Genomic DNA, 15,280 nt, shown 5'->3' on the forward strand with positions numbered 1-15,280 from the left:
TTGGTTGTACTTCGTGGAAAAGTTCAAGGTAAACAAAAATATACCTTTTTTTACGCTGGAAAACCTTAGCAAAGACCTGTATTAATGTTGAAGTGTAATTGCGATGCAATATGTCTGCTACCTGCATTAACACACAAAAAGATACTGAAATTCATGTTGCGTACCTTATTTCTGTGCTATTAAATATGTGTGGATCTATGTTAGGATGGTGCTAAGGATCCAGATGCTTCTGATGTATTTTCATCATTTGTACATCCTATTGGCAAAATAAATTCAAGACACTCTAATTTAACATAAATCAAAATACTAGGCACTACTCCTCCAACACAAGCGTCTCAGCAATAATTCGTTATTTTGAACAATCCGGGTTAGCTCTTAGAAGGAACTTACCTGTGTCGTTTTTTTCCAAACTCTTCTTTCACATTCAAGTGCTAAAATTCGAGCTTCTCTCTGCCCCTTCACCCATTTTCTTTCATAAGAATCAGAGTCTCTGCCCAGCCACGACATAAATCAGTATGGGAACTGCATAATGCGGTAGACTACATCCGACTGGAGCCACGTCAACTACTCAATTACCACCACCATTACTGCAGTGTAAAAGGGCCAAACCACCCCTCTCTGCAACACCACAGAGACTTATGAGAGAACCTAAGTAAGTGTATATATATATATATATATATATATATATATATATATATATATATATATATATATATATATATATATATATATATATATATATATAAACTAGTAGGAGGTTATGTGTCGGATACAACGTTAATGACATTATTGTTATTCTTGCCAATAACGCTTTCACTCTCTGTTTTACCATATTCGTTCGTCGTTTCAAGCGCCCGCGCTGCGTTTGCTGAACTAAACTTTCTATATACCTCGTAGAAATAGCGGACAGGTTATCAATTATGCATGGGCGATATTCAAAATGTGTGGTTCATTTGGGGCGCAAAATTTAGTCCGATGTCCAGGAAGAAGTATACCAGCCACAAAGAACACATTTGGTAAAAAGGTGCAGGACGTTCTCGCTTATTCTCCAGCGATGTTAATAGCGTGTAGCTGAAATGATGTCTTTAGTGAAAATTCCTTATGGAACTGCTCGAACGAGTGATCGCTTGCTTAAGTTCTTTTCCAGGGTACTAGTTCACACCTTACGCATGATGAATCAGAGATGGAACGGTGTAGCGCTTCGTAATCCCAGCTGTAGGGGGATGGAAGGCATTGTGAGGGCTTAGCGCGTTATTTTTGTTAGTATGCTTTAATCATAGAAATCGTCTTCCTGCCAACACCGGATCGATGACAAGTCACCGCAGCGACGAATGAGCTTCACATGTTTCCCTGGAAAAGGAGTTTCAGGTAACAATAAAGCGAAGTAAACAAAGATATTTTACCCACTTTACCTGCGGTCCCATTCTTGAAATAAACTATCATCGTCAGTGAAGCAGGGTTCATGTGATCTCCGATGGGGAACTCCTTTATCAAGGCGTAGAGGCTGAACGTCTGCACTACAGGTTGTCTGTAGGACATCTGGCCGTAGTACTGAACTTCCCCGTTCTTGATGTCAAAATGGCATGCTGCACTCACTTCACCTTCCCTTTGGTTCAATCTGCAGGTCTTTAGATAAGAAGAACTGTGTCATGAGAGGTATGTTGCGCTGTCGTCTATGAAAACGTCACGTTTAAGTTTGGAAACAAAGATCCTTGACATATCATTCTAAGCAACTTATTTTGATGTATCTTTATGTATTCTTATTGATTCTTTTTTAGTATACCATGAATTCAATGTTCAAGAAGGAAGGACGCTTCCAAATAAAATAAGTCAGAATACATTGAGCGAAACACTTCACAAATATGAATAGGCAGCAGTTTGTTACTACTCATGAAGCTATGAAATTAGCCATCGTTCACGCGAACAAAAAAACGTAAATGCGATGGTATCATCCGCCTTTCAGCCGACTGTCCTACTCGCTAATGAGAACCGTTGTTATGGCATGGATGTGCTTGAGATCACCGGCTTCATGCCGCCTCCTTTGACTTCATCGCCACGGAGCTGGAACTAGAAACGGTTCCCCTACCGTGCATTGGATCATAGGCGCCGACTACGGGGGCGTCCGGAGCCCAAGCCCCCTCCAGAGTTTCCAGGGAGGGAGGGGGGGGGGGGACCGCCCGCGTCGCGCCTACAGGTCCATTACCAGAGCTTTGTCGCCAACATGATTTGAGGTTTCTTTTGACTTTCGTCGACATTTTCAGGCGAAAGGTACGGTCGTCCAGGGCTCGACTGAGTAGCGGCGACGTAGTCGGCGATGTCACAAGGGCGTTCAGCTTCCCGAGGGCGCGGTGCGTTAACGGCGAACCCTCGCCAACCCAGGTCGCTGTATGGGCATCGGCAGTACACTTGGCCGGCTTCGCCGCAGTGGTAGCAGAGGGGGCGGTGGTCGAGGGCTCACCAAATGTCCGTCTTCCTCGCGTATAGTTGCGCTGGGCGACTGGTGGTGTGCTGGCGGTGGTGGACGACGCAATTCCGGCGTTACAGAGCCCTGGCCTTGTCGCGGAGGGGGACCTTGGCGGCGGGCGATGGCGGCGTAGGTCGTCGCTTCCGGCTGAGGTTGTGGTGATCGTGGTTGCACTTCAGGGACTGCAAGCGATCGCTGAAATTTTTTGATGATTTCAACGATTGAATCTACTAGGGACTGCGACCTTAGGTAGAACTTCTTCAGCTTCTCCCGTACGACCGCTCTGATAGTCTCACGTAGATCGTCAGTGGCCAGTGATTGAACTCCAGCGTAGTTTGTAGAGTACGTGCGGAGGTCGAATTGCCGGTTTCGCATCTCGAGTGTCTTGTCGATGCTCGTCACCTGAAGAAGAAACTCGTCGAAGGTCTTCGGTGGTCTTCGTACTATTCCAGCAAAAAGTTTCTCCTTCACACCACGCATGAGTGGGTGGACTTTCTTCTCCTCGTGCATTACAGGGTCGGCGTGGCGGAATAGATGGCTCATTTCCTCCGGGAAGATCGCGGTTGTTTCATTAGGTAGCTGCACCCGGGTTTTTAATAGCCCTTGGGCTCGTTCTCAGCGTACGACACTTGTGAATTTTTGCAGAAAGCCGCTTCGGAACAGGTCCTAGGTCGCTAAGTTGGTTTCTCGGTTCTCGAACCACGTTCTGGCAGCGTCTTCCAATGCGAAGAAGACATGTGGGAGTTTGTCGTCACCGTTCCAGCTGTTAAATGTTGCGACTCCCTCATACGTCTCAAGACAGTTTTCCGGTTCCTCGAACGTTGAACCGTGGAACCTGGGAGGCTCCCTAGGCTGCTGCAGCACGATGGGGCATGCTGGGACTGCCATTGGGGTGGACTTGGTGACAATCTTCCTGCTCGTGTCAGGCAAAATTCCGTGCTCCGGGGGCAGTCTTTGCAGCCTTAGGCTACCGCGCTAGTTCTTGTTAACGTTGGAGATGTCTTCCGCGTTCGGGCTTGGGTCACGGCTTTGTGGGGGCGTCCGGCATATAAACGCAAAGCACCTCCACCAGATGTCACGTGGTGGTGACGGTGAAGAAAGCAGCCAAACTGCGAAAGACGAAACTAGCGTTTTACTGGGCGAACTTGTGCCTTCAAAACAGGCTACATTCAAAGAACGGCGACAGGGGCGAACACAGTCGGTGATCGTCGCAAATCCGATCAGCGGGTCAAGCGCGCCGGCTTTTATAGATCAGTCGTCGAATGTTCCAGAGTAATCGCTGGGACCCGCATGCCTTCCACAAAGTTCTACACCATTCGCGTCGCGCATACATGCAATCAGATTACACAAGGTTCGGCGACAACAGACAGCGGATAGAAGCATCGATAACATTCTAGAAACTTCCGATAGATGTAGACGCGTCCTGTGCTGAGCGATAACATTTCGTGGACGGTAAAAGCGCTCACCCGTAAAAGATGAACGAGTTCACGTGTCAATATTGGTGGGAGGTGTGGGGTACCACGGCTGGAAACGCAGCTCCACAGTGGACGTCGCATCACCGTCCGCACCATGAATGACGGTCAGCACGCGGGATCAACGTCGGTGTCACCTACAACGTCACCGTCGCCAGGTACGTCGCTGTCACCTTCGGTTGTGGTTGTGCAACCCAAGGATCCTGGAACTTTCTTCGGGACCGATGGCGCTGACGTCGAAGATCGGGTGGCTATTAAGGAATGCGTGACTGGAATCAACAGATGGGACCCTACGCTAATGCTAGCTAACCTGTTGTTCTACCTAAAAGGTACGGCAAAGGTGTGGTACGAAAACCACGAAAAGGAGCTAACCAGCTGGGAGCAATGCAAAGAGAAATTGACAGAGTTGTTTGGCAAACCCGCTTGCCATAAAATTGCCGCAAAGAAGGAACTGGCCTCCCGTGCCCGATCCCCCACGGTGTCCTATGTCTCCTGCATTCAGGACGTGCTGGCACTTTATCGTAAAACCGATCACGACATGACAAAAGCTGAGAAGATCGGTTGCGTGCTTAAGGGAATTGCTGACGACGCCTTTAATCTGCTGATGTGCAAAAGCTGCTCTACAGTTGATACTATCATTAAAGAGTGCCGACAATTCTTGCCGGCAGCTTCAAGAAAGAGCTGCGGAGAACTACATCTTTGAGTCCTAGTCTACGTACGGATTTTTCTGCATTCATGGCGTCAAAACCTCCTGCTAGCGTGCGAGACGTGGCTGCGCCCATGTACCAATTTCCAAGTCATCAGTTTGGACGATTCTAAATGACGGCCTTTTACCCGTACCACCTTAACCAGCACCAATGCTTAGAAGAGAAGTACAGGCGCCCAAATCTTTAACTGGTGTGCGGGAGCGGCGACTTTTCCGTACGTCAGCGCCGTTCGACGGGGTGAGGCCGGAAACAGTCTGAGGCCAAGCGCATGCGGACAAAGCGCGCTCAGCTGGGCCCATCGTCTACTAGGCTGTTTCCAGCCTCGCCGCGTCATACGGCGCTGACGCCCGGAAAAGTCGCCGCTCCCGCACACCAGTTAAAGATTTGGGCCGCTGTACCTGTAGAATCGTCTAGATTTCTGAAATTGGGTCCTCAGAAAAGCCGATAAGTCACCAGACTTTTTGAGCGACGTCGTGTGCACAGATGAAGCCAACTCTTGCAGAAACGGCCGGATAAATTTACATAATGAACGCTATTCGAGTGGCTCTGATCCACGCCGGGTAAAGCGCACTGGGCACCTGTACCAGAGGTCATTCAATGTGTCAATGTGTAGTGCGGAAATTACGCTGGTGGTATAATCTGTCCCACTTTCTTCGATCGCACCCTGACTGGATAGGATTACGTGGACGAAATACTTGAAGGAGTGGTGGATGAGTTTCTTAGCGAAGTACCGCTGTCACATTTTTCACTTCTTTGGTATTACCACGATGGCGCGCCAGTACACATTAGCAGCCGACTACGAAACAAACTGGATGTGACCTTTTATGCGCAATAGATTTGAAGGGACAGGTCTCTAAGTTGGCTGGCTAGGTCACCTGACCTCTGTCTGCTCGATGTCTTTGTTTGGGGTTATGCGAAAGATCGTGCGCACATGATCGAGACGGACGTGAGATTATTTCAGGATAGGATAGGGATAACTCTAATAATGTGCCGGCAAACGATGGTTTAACGCGTCGTGACACTGGCCAAGCGTCGAGCCGGGGTTATACCCTACTCTGTAGTCGCCCAGTTGGACCCGTTTGCAGTGGCTCATGAGGCTTGTGCTTTTCGAGCGCACCCCGCGCCTGTTGGACGGCCCATAGTTGTGAGTCCTTGTCTGCAGACTGCAGTGCACTTTGAAGTTCGGGCAGGTAAGTGCTGGAGGTAGCTGCCATCGGGAACCTGGCACAGTCCCACATGATGTGCCATTGGTTTGCCGGACCAGCTGCACACACACCGCACACCCTACTCGGATAGAGTGCGGTGTTTTACCCAGAGCTGCGCTCTGGGTGAAGCACGTGCAGCATTGTGGGGGCGAGGAGTGACGTGGTCTGTATTTGCCTTAGGATTACGGCCTCCTCCCGACGGAGTACCGGGTGGGGAGGCGGCATTTTCCGTCGAGCTAAGCGGTAACACTTGGTTACTTCGGCATAAATAGTCAATCTGTCCTTGGTTTCGAATCACCACACGGAACGGTCACTCTCGGGGGCGCGGAAGGTAAGCGCTCGCGCCGCCGAATGGGCCGTCTCGTTGTGGTTCGGTGAGGATGCACACTCACCGGCGTGCGCCGGGAACCACTTGATAAGGACGGTGCTGCCGTGGTCTTGAAGTTGGAGCTTGCCGATGATGGCGGCCGCCAGCGCGCATATTCGCCCCTTGGCAAAGTTGCGCATGGCATTCCTCGAGTCGCTGAGCACGGTGCGACACTCGGCCTCGGTGATCGCCAGAGCGACGGCAACCTCCTCAGCGTCTGTGGCGTTCGTGCATCGCTCGCTCGCTGCCGTTGTTTTGGTGCCGGTAGCTGCCGCAACGACCACTGCCACGAAGCCCTCCTGCTTGTATTCCGCGGCGTCCACGTACCGGGCGTGCCGGTCTTGGGAGTGTTGTTCGGTGAGGGCCTTGGCCCGCGCCTGCCGCCATTCTTGGTTGTACTCTGGGTGCATGTTCTTCGGGATGGGGTCCACGTAAATGTGGGCCTGCGCCTCTTCTGTGATCTCACATGGTTGCCGGCTGAGAGCTTGGGGGTTGTAACCCAGGGACGTCAGTATACTGCGGCCCGTCTTGGTGGTAGAGAGGCGCTCTAATTGCGCTGTGAATTGTGCCTCGGCTATATCTGCTAGAGTATTATGGACGCCGAGTTGCAAGAGCCGAGCCGTACTTGTGGTCTCCATTAAACCCAGCGCCGTCTTGTAAGCCCGTCTGACCAGCGTGTTTTATCATCTTTATATTTGTATTGTATATTTATCATCTTCTTCATATATATATATATATATATATATATATATATATATATATATATATATATATATATATATATATATATATATATATATATATATATATATATATATATATATATATATATATTCGCCAATGCATTGGATGACGGTAAAGAACTCCGGAGGATGGAAATCACTCTGGGATCTGCCGCTGCGACGTGCACCACTCTCAGGCTGTGTCTGGTGCACACATATCTCAATGTTTTCATTTTAGTCGAGTGCAATGTCAACTACGCTCAAAGTAGCGAATAATACGTCTTTAGTTATTGCTTTATATTTTTTAGTTATCAGGTTCATAGACAAGAAACTGATTGCTACTGAAATCTATCGGTATAGCCGGCCTTGATTTCATCCACTTATGTTTAGGTATCCAAGTTTTCGGTTTGTTATTTCGAGCCTTTGTTTGCAAACACCCTAGGACTCCCTTCGCCGTGGCTGCTTGGTCCTGTGTTCTCCTGTCAAGCTGCTGGCACGTGACAAAATATATGAACATGAAATATGAATGGTGAGATGGAATTTCGGACTCCCAGCACAACTTCCCGATGCTGTAACAGCCATGTCAGGTTTCTTACGAACACCTCTACTGTTCCAACACCACCGAGCTATTTGAGGTGATTGTTGCGTGTTTGACATTGAGTACTACGAGTCTGCGAGGGCAGGTGCGTGCGTGCCAGTTTCCTCTTCGTCATAAAACGCAGCAATTAAATGGGTAGATTGATATCATTCGATTAGCCACTTCAACAAAGCTTCGCCTTAAAGAGATTCCGAGACGTGCCTTGGATGTGCATAATTCGTATCCGAAAATCCGGCGCAATTTTTCTGATTTCTATTCTACCTAATTATCCTGTGTTTTTTTTTCTGCTTGTGCGTGTAACAATGATAGACTAGGTGAACTTGCAAAGACTTTTTTCGGCTGTTATTCTTCCGCGACAAGCTTACCGCCGTTTTAGGCAAGTATCTTCGTCAATTATTTTGTGCACACTTAAACGTGCAGCATGACTGCAGATCCTGCTCTTCAGTACTTAAGCGGCGTACAGTAAAAAATACAAACATTTCGAGCGCCGAACTTCAGAGTGAGTAACATACATCACCTGTGTACACCTCTCATGTAGTTAACATATTTCTGATATTGTATTTTCATTGCCGACTTACGGAGTCCCAATTTTCTGAAAATTTCAAAATTTAAAAGCATTTTGTCGAATAAATTGGTCGCTAAGCACACCAAAATTTTTTTTTACAACTTTGGTGCAGTTTTAATGCTTTCTCTTAAATGCAACCAACCTCATTTGATTTGTGGCTGCTTAATACAATTTCTTAGTTCCCATCGATATCGATATCAGCACCAGAGTTTAAGCCTTCCTTTTGATTGTATGATTCATACAATCTAGGAGCCTTCATTTGATGATACAGTACACCCTTTACACAATAGCAGAAACCAGTCATCATAATCGAGATGTACCTACTGCTCGTGTAACCCATCTGTTCATTAGACCTAGTTGAAACCACGAAGCAGTTATTTTACAGTGCCAGTTAAGGTGCCTTAGTTATAGTGAAGGTTGTATAGTTGAGCTTGTCCTGCATTAAGGAGGAAAAAGAAAGTATGTTGAGCAGCTCGATGTTTCGAAACACCGTCTGAAGTGCAAGCAGAACTGTTCACTTCGTCAGTCCACGAAACACCTTCGCATAAGGAAAATCCCACATGCTACCCTAGAGTGTGCTTCCCTTGGAACCCGTCCGTCAAATATTGTGTTTGAAGTGTACCTCTAATAGCTAAGAGGCTTCGATCTTTTTATGGCTGCGATTGCGCGTTTTTAGAAGTATATCTAGCAAAAAAATTTTCTGGTGGAGCAGCTGCGTCAGATTTCCGAAAAAGCCAGTCCTAACGGCCCCTGAAGCAATATGAACCTGTAAATTACTTATTTGAGTTGAACTTTTAGCATTAAAGGTAATAAATACTCGGGGGGGGGGAGGCTCATGGCCTTTCCATATGTTAAGAATAATCGAGTCTCAACTTGATACATTTTAGTTACTGCCGCTTACGGCGGCCTTAAAATGCTTACCTTTGGTAAGCCTTTCACACAATAAAGCGCACTGGCAGAATCTTAATTTTTGTCTAATGCTATGTTCAGACTACGTTCGTAAGGCGCCGATTTTTCGTAACATACGTAAGCGGAAGCGCTACAAGCGTACGCGTCTAGTTCAGACTGCGAACGTAAAGGTACCAACGTGCGCAATTCTCGCAAAAATCATGGGTGAGAGTGTTGAAGGGTCGGCAACATTTACGACTGTTATGTTACGACCGTTGCGACACAGCCAATGACCGATAAGCTTTCGGCTTTCAACAACCCGTGACGACACTTCCGTCCTCCCGTCTGCAGACAGCTCCGGGCGCGGGAAGTGCCATTCCACCATTCCGTGCGCACGATTGGCTGTGTTCGTGAAAATTTTTCCAGTGCGCCTTGCGAGACTGTTTTCAGTTCATCTGGTTTATCCGCCGAGGAAATCGATGGCCGCAGATGCGTGCTCCGAACTTCGATGAGTGGTCTCATTAGGTTTTCAAGGAAGCGGAAGTGCTGGGGCGACATGCGCATCATGTTATGAAACATCGCAGCGTCACCAACTCGGAGCTTGGCGAAAAGGTTGTGAAAATCGCCGTCCGCGGGCGGCCCTGTCGAGAAATACTTGCCGCACCCAAACCCTTCTGCGTCGCCTTCGTCGTCTTTGGGCGATTGAATACATAAGTTTGTTTTGAGCGTGAATTTCTTCGATCTCGGCCAGCGCTCGCATGTTGGCAGGAGCCATATTGGACCGCTGGTGACGTCCATTCTGCAGCTCCAAATTTGATTGGCCTGTTGTAAAAGCCGCAATTTAAGCAGCAGTAAATGTGAACAAAGGTGCTGGCTTAACTGCCGTAACGTTTTTTACAGCCGGTACGTTCGATACGCCAAAAGAGCTGTTACGCGCGTTACGACCGTAGTGTGAACATAGCATAAGCTGAGTGTTATTGCTACTACCGAATATCTTATTTGACAAAAGTAAAAATTGGGCATTTCCGCAGGTGTTCTTGCAACACAACAAGCTATAACGGCTTAAATTCACGGTAAACGCTGCAGAAGTAACGCTTATTAAGCATTTCTTACATAGCTATTCCACCGCAGCTAATATTCCCCCGATCACTTAGTCACAAGTTCAAACCTATTTTGAAAGTTTATGCTATGACTTTCTACCAGACCTGCCATTTAGAGCTTAGAACTGCGCATGACAAATTTGTAACACCTTGGAGATAGCTAGATGCTAACCGCACATGCATTAAAAGATAGAAGAAAAAAATGCTTGCTCTCCCGTAACCGAGAGTACATGTAAGCATATGTAGCGATCACCCGACACTTCGTTGTCACCGCTTCTCGACAATGTAGTCTGCCTCATCGTAAGTGTAATTTGCCCGTGCTACGTAAATGCAGTTTACTTCGCCCTGACTCGCCATAGAGGTCACTCTGTCTCGGAATGCGAAGCGGCTGCCCGACTGGGGCACCACAGCAGCCACTCGGCAAGTCTGCTTTTATTTTTGAATAAAGCCAGTCGACTCTCTGTTCTCAAGCTGTCAAAGCGTGTATTCCTTGCTTACGCAAAACAGAGCTCCCAACAAGTGGTGATCCAGGACATTTACTTTCCTTTTTTCGAACTCTAGCCATGGACGACGCTGCTCCTACTCCTGCTGACAGCGACGACGCAACGACTTCGTCTCCTGTCATCGCCGCACGGTTTCAGGTTCCCAGCTTTTGGCCCAAGAATCCTCGAGTTTGGTTTATGTGGGTAGAGGCCCGTTTCCAGATCCGGTGCGTCACTTCAGAGACAGCAAAGTACTGGTGCCACAGACGAATTGCAAGCGGGTATGCCGTCGGCCACCGCATACGACAACTTGAAACACACGGTCCTGCAGTGTCTCGAGCCATTGCAACAGACTAGGCTCCGCCACATCTCAGAGGAACTCGGCCACCAACGACCATCACAACTGCTGCACCGGTTGCGTCAGTCACTGGGCTAGCGCGAGCTGCTCTTGCAACGCCTCCCACAGTCCGCACGCATGGTACTGGCGCGTTCCAACGTGATGAGCCTCGATCGGTTAGCTTTACTCGCCTACCACACATGTGACTGCTCGTCTTAAGCACAGCTACCTATTACCGTTGCGAAACCCTCAGAGCCAGGAGACCGACTCTCGCACCTGGAGGAAAGACCTGACCACCTTACCAGTGCACTTGAGGAGCTGTTACTGCGGCAACTCTGACGACCAACTTCGGTGCAATCATTCGACTTCACCGTCTCGCAGTGCACCTAGAGACTCGTCGCGGCAGTTGTGCTGGTACCACCGTCGCTTTCGCAAACAAGCCAGTCGCTACACAAGCCTGTTCGTAGAAGGGAAGCGCACCCCCCAGTCGTCAACGGTAGCATGCGACATTCGCGCTCGAGCAAGCCGCCTATTCTACGCAGTCGACCGCGTTACCGGCACCTGCTTCCTTGTCGACACCGGAATCGAGCTATCTATCGTTCCCGCCCCGACCGCATATCGCCAAAGCGACAAGTGCACACCCACGCTCCGGTCAATACCGCTAGACATCGCATTCCGGCGCATGTACAGCTGGGTAATTGTGATCGCCGACGCCGGCATTGCCATGCTGGTAGCGGAATTGCTTTTGCCATTTCAACTTAGAGGTGAGTGCTCACGATGGGCGCCTAAAGGATAACCTCACATCCGTCGATGTATTTGACCTGCTGTCCAGCCTCACCTCGTCCGGTATCGGTACGCCTCGGCCGGTCTCTGCTTACGACAAGATACTTGCTCACTACCCGCAACTCGTGAAGCTCCGAAATGATGCGCTGCCCGTGAAACACTAGGTGAAGCACCGTATCACCACCACTGGCGTAACTTTCGCCGCCCGAAAACGGAGGCTCGCTGTATGGAGTTTGGAAGTCGGCCGCCGCGAGTTCCAACACATGCTTCTGCTCGGCGTTATTCGTCCTTCCTCCGGCAATTGGTCTTCATTACGTCATCTGGTTCCAAATCAGGGCAGTGATGATGTGGTGATTACCGAGCATTAGATGCCGTCATTACTCCGGGTCAACATCCCATTCCTCACATACATGACTTCAGCACCCGTCCCGCAGGAACAAAAGTATACAGCAAGATAGATTTTATGAGCGCGTACCTATTGAACTCCGAAGACAACAGTCACTACTTGTACGTATGCCTCACCATTTCAAGAATGGGGCGCAATCATTTCAAGGTTTCATTGACGAGGCTACGCGAAGACACCCGTTTATTTTTGTATACCGTGATGACATTCTCGTTTGAAGTTACACGGACGAAGAGCACAGGAAACCCCTTCGCCTTCTATTTGAGCAACTGTATGAATACGGCCTGATCCTAAAGCTTCAGAAATACAGTTTTGTAAGTGAAGCCCTGGATTTCCTCGGCCATCGAATTTCCCCCAAGGCACCAAGCCACAGTAATCAAGGGTGCGGGCAATTGAGGACTTCCCCTCTCCAACCTACTTCAAAAAGTTGCGCGACTCTCTGAGGCTCATAAATTTTCACAGGCGCTTCATACTACACTGTGCGCCAGTTCTTCAGCCCTTTACCGACCTGCTGCGTCCCGACATCAAAAACCCTCTATCTTCCATTAGTCCTCGGAGCATAATCACTCCTTCCAGGAAGCCTAAACGCGGTTGACGACTGCAGTACTGCTGTTTCATCCGTTGCCCTACGCGCCAGCTCGGCTTATGGTAGACGCGTCTACCACGGCAGTGGGTGCAGTAATGCCGCAGCTTGATGGCAGTCAGGAGATCGCGGGGCGTCTCAAAGCGCGTCGAACCTACAGAAGCTCGCTACAGCACCTTCGGGTGGTTGATGTTGACCATCTATTGGGCTGTCAAGCATTTCCGTTTTTTTCCTTGAAGGATGTACCTTTTACATTGTGACCGACTGCAAGCAGTTAACACCTGTTTTTAACACTATTTCCTTGTATTCCGAGCGTGAGATTCGGCAACTTTCCTGTATGTGCGAATTTTCTACGGACATCCGCCATATATCTGGGCGTGAAAATCAGGCAGCTGATGTACTGCCGTGGATCTGTGCTATGGCTGCTGGCCCTGTGGATTTCCAAGCTCTAGCCTCCGCCCAGCAAAACGACCCCTAGCTGCGCCAGTCGCGGGAAAAGCGCGCGTCGCTCCAGCTTGCAGAGGTGCCGCTTCTTTAAAGACCACAGGTCACTTACATCACATCGCAGGTAACTCCTCGCCCGTTGGGGCCCCACCAATTTTGGCGGACAATATTCTATTCACTGCACGGGCTAAGCTATCCCGGAATTAGAGCGACACAGAGGCTTATCACAGACTGCTTCGTATGGCCAGGGATCAACAAAGATATCCAAAGACACCAGGGAGACACAGCGCAACACTCAGACAACGAACTTAATCAGTACAGCTACGGGAGTCGCGATTCAAGCACGATTAGGTGAGGGTGGGACGAACGCTCCTAAGAACAGCCCAATTTAAAAAGAAAGAAGCGTGACAAGCGCTATTTCATTCCATCAAATATCAATACGAATTAGTTTTAAATAGGTGTGCTTTCTCAAAAAAAAAGGTCGATTCTGTTCTCTTTATTATTATTAAACTCTCTTTTCACCAGCGCTCCTAGAAGTAAAAAAGGGCGCACACGTGGTTGCGGGAAAACGCGTTCTTAAAGGCCACCTGCTGCGCTACGCCCCCTCAAATGGTTTAGGGTTATGATGCTCAGTTTGGTTTTCTGGATCCCTGGGGGCTAATTTCAGGCTAAATAAGCTCGGTCCTTCCTATGGGAGTTACGTCGTAGGTCAACGTGTTCAGTGAAGTCTTCGCGTCAGACGTGTTCGCAGCACCAGAGATGCCTGCCGCATGCCTGCTGCATGAGTGGAAAACCAGCTGCCAAGCTCTTTCTATTTTCTGCTCTCCACTAATGTGGATCGCGACCACCACATGTGGCTGGTGGAAACATTGGGCACTACCACGCGTGGCTTCCGAAGTCTTCACCATGCGTACGCGCTGAGCCCGAAGGCCATTACCCTCAATCATAACTCAGCGTATGTGTATGTACATGCATTACAGGCGATAGCTATTCGAGAGCCAGGCAACCAACGTTTAAAAAAGCACACCCAAAGGACTTTGCTGACCCTGGCTACATGGTGGTACCGACCACGTAAACACCGTGCGAGGGCCCCATCGAGGCGGTTCTTCGCAACTAAGAGCAGGCCCGTTACGCTGGGAGCTCGAGCCATTCCGCAGGCATCTAGTAAAGAAGGCATTGATGGCTGCTTTCTAGAACTGTCATGGTCATTGCAGATTGCCATTGTATTCAAGTTAATTCTTTCATATGAATTTCTACCAGCACATGATCATTTCCGCATGGCTGCTTGAGTAGATCAATGGTGTTTCCGTAATTGCTGTCGGAGAATTGTATTCCCTCCAAGGCAGTTGCCGCTTTTCCGGTTGGTGATTACAGAACGCATGTAAATTTCTGATTTTTGTTCTAGTCGGTTCTTTCGTGTACAGCTGTTTCAAATTTCCGCCAAGATTTCGGCCATTTGATTTCATCACCGCCTAAACTAATTATTTCTAGCTTTGGTAACTTCACTATTGTTGCTTGCTGCGGTTGTCTAGCTTCGGCATAAACGTTGGGTTGCTCCCTCGCTCTCTCCCGCACTTCTTGCCGAGAAAGATATGCATTTATGATGTGCAGAGCGCTTATTTTCTTTAACTTGTACTCAATGCCTTTCGCAAACTCCGAGTCAGCTGTTTCGGCTGTTATAAGCTGCTCCATCTGTCCGTCCCCTTTGCTTAGCGAGTCTGTAATACCTTTAATCTGGCTGGCTATCAACGATATTGCTTTATGACCTGGATTCTCTTCCAGTTCTTTTTCAGCACCGCTGGCTTGGTTTGTCATTTGCGTCTTCGTCGTCTTTCGCTTCTTCGAAATCATCTCCCTGTTCATATTAAATAAATAAGGAAACTCGTGGTCGCTTAGATTCTAGTGGTGAGACGTCATCCGTGTCTGAGGCGCCCTCTGTGTCTGTGCATCGCCCTTCGGTTGGTGTCGCGTCTCGCTGCCTTCATCCGTCTCGGATGAAGAGGAGGCCAGTCCATTGTCCTTGTATTCTATGGCCAGTGCGAAGAGGAGTAACCTCTATGCTGGTCACGGCTCCATGTCGCAGAAGCGAGACGAGGCAGATGCGTTAGATGCGAACCAAACCAAGATTATTCTTGTATTTTAATTTTTTACTTTTTACTG

The 15,280-nt window shown here is 48.7% G+C and overlaps 1 protein-coding gene across 1 annotated transcript in view; it reads right to left on the reverse strand.

The window, feature by feature from the left end:
* The window catches only part of LOC139046952 (uncharacterized), a 71,942-nt gene that overhangs the window by 15,142 nt on the left and 41,520 nt on the right, over positions 1-15,280 (reverse strand). Inside the window, exon 5 of the mRNA XM_070520879.1 lies at positions 1,404-1,626. Coding sequence (XP_070376980.1) covers positions 1,404-1,626 — 223 coding nt within the window. The remainder of the gene's footprint in view (positions 1-1,403; positions 1,627-15,280) is intronic.

This window comes from Dermacentor albipictus, chromosome 6 (assembly GCF_038994185.2).
Source record: "Dermacentor albipictus isolate Rhodes 1998 colony chromosome 6, USDA_Dalb.pri_finalv2, whole genome shotgun sequence".
NCBI lineage: Eukaryota > Metazoa > Arthropoda > Arachnida > Ixodida > Ixodidae > Dermacentor > Dermacentor albipictus.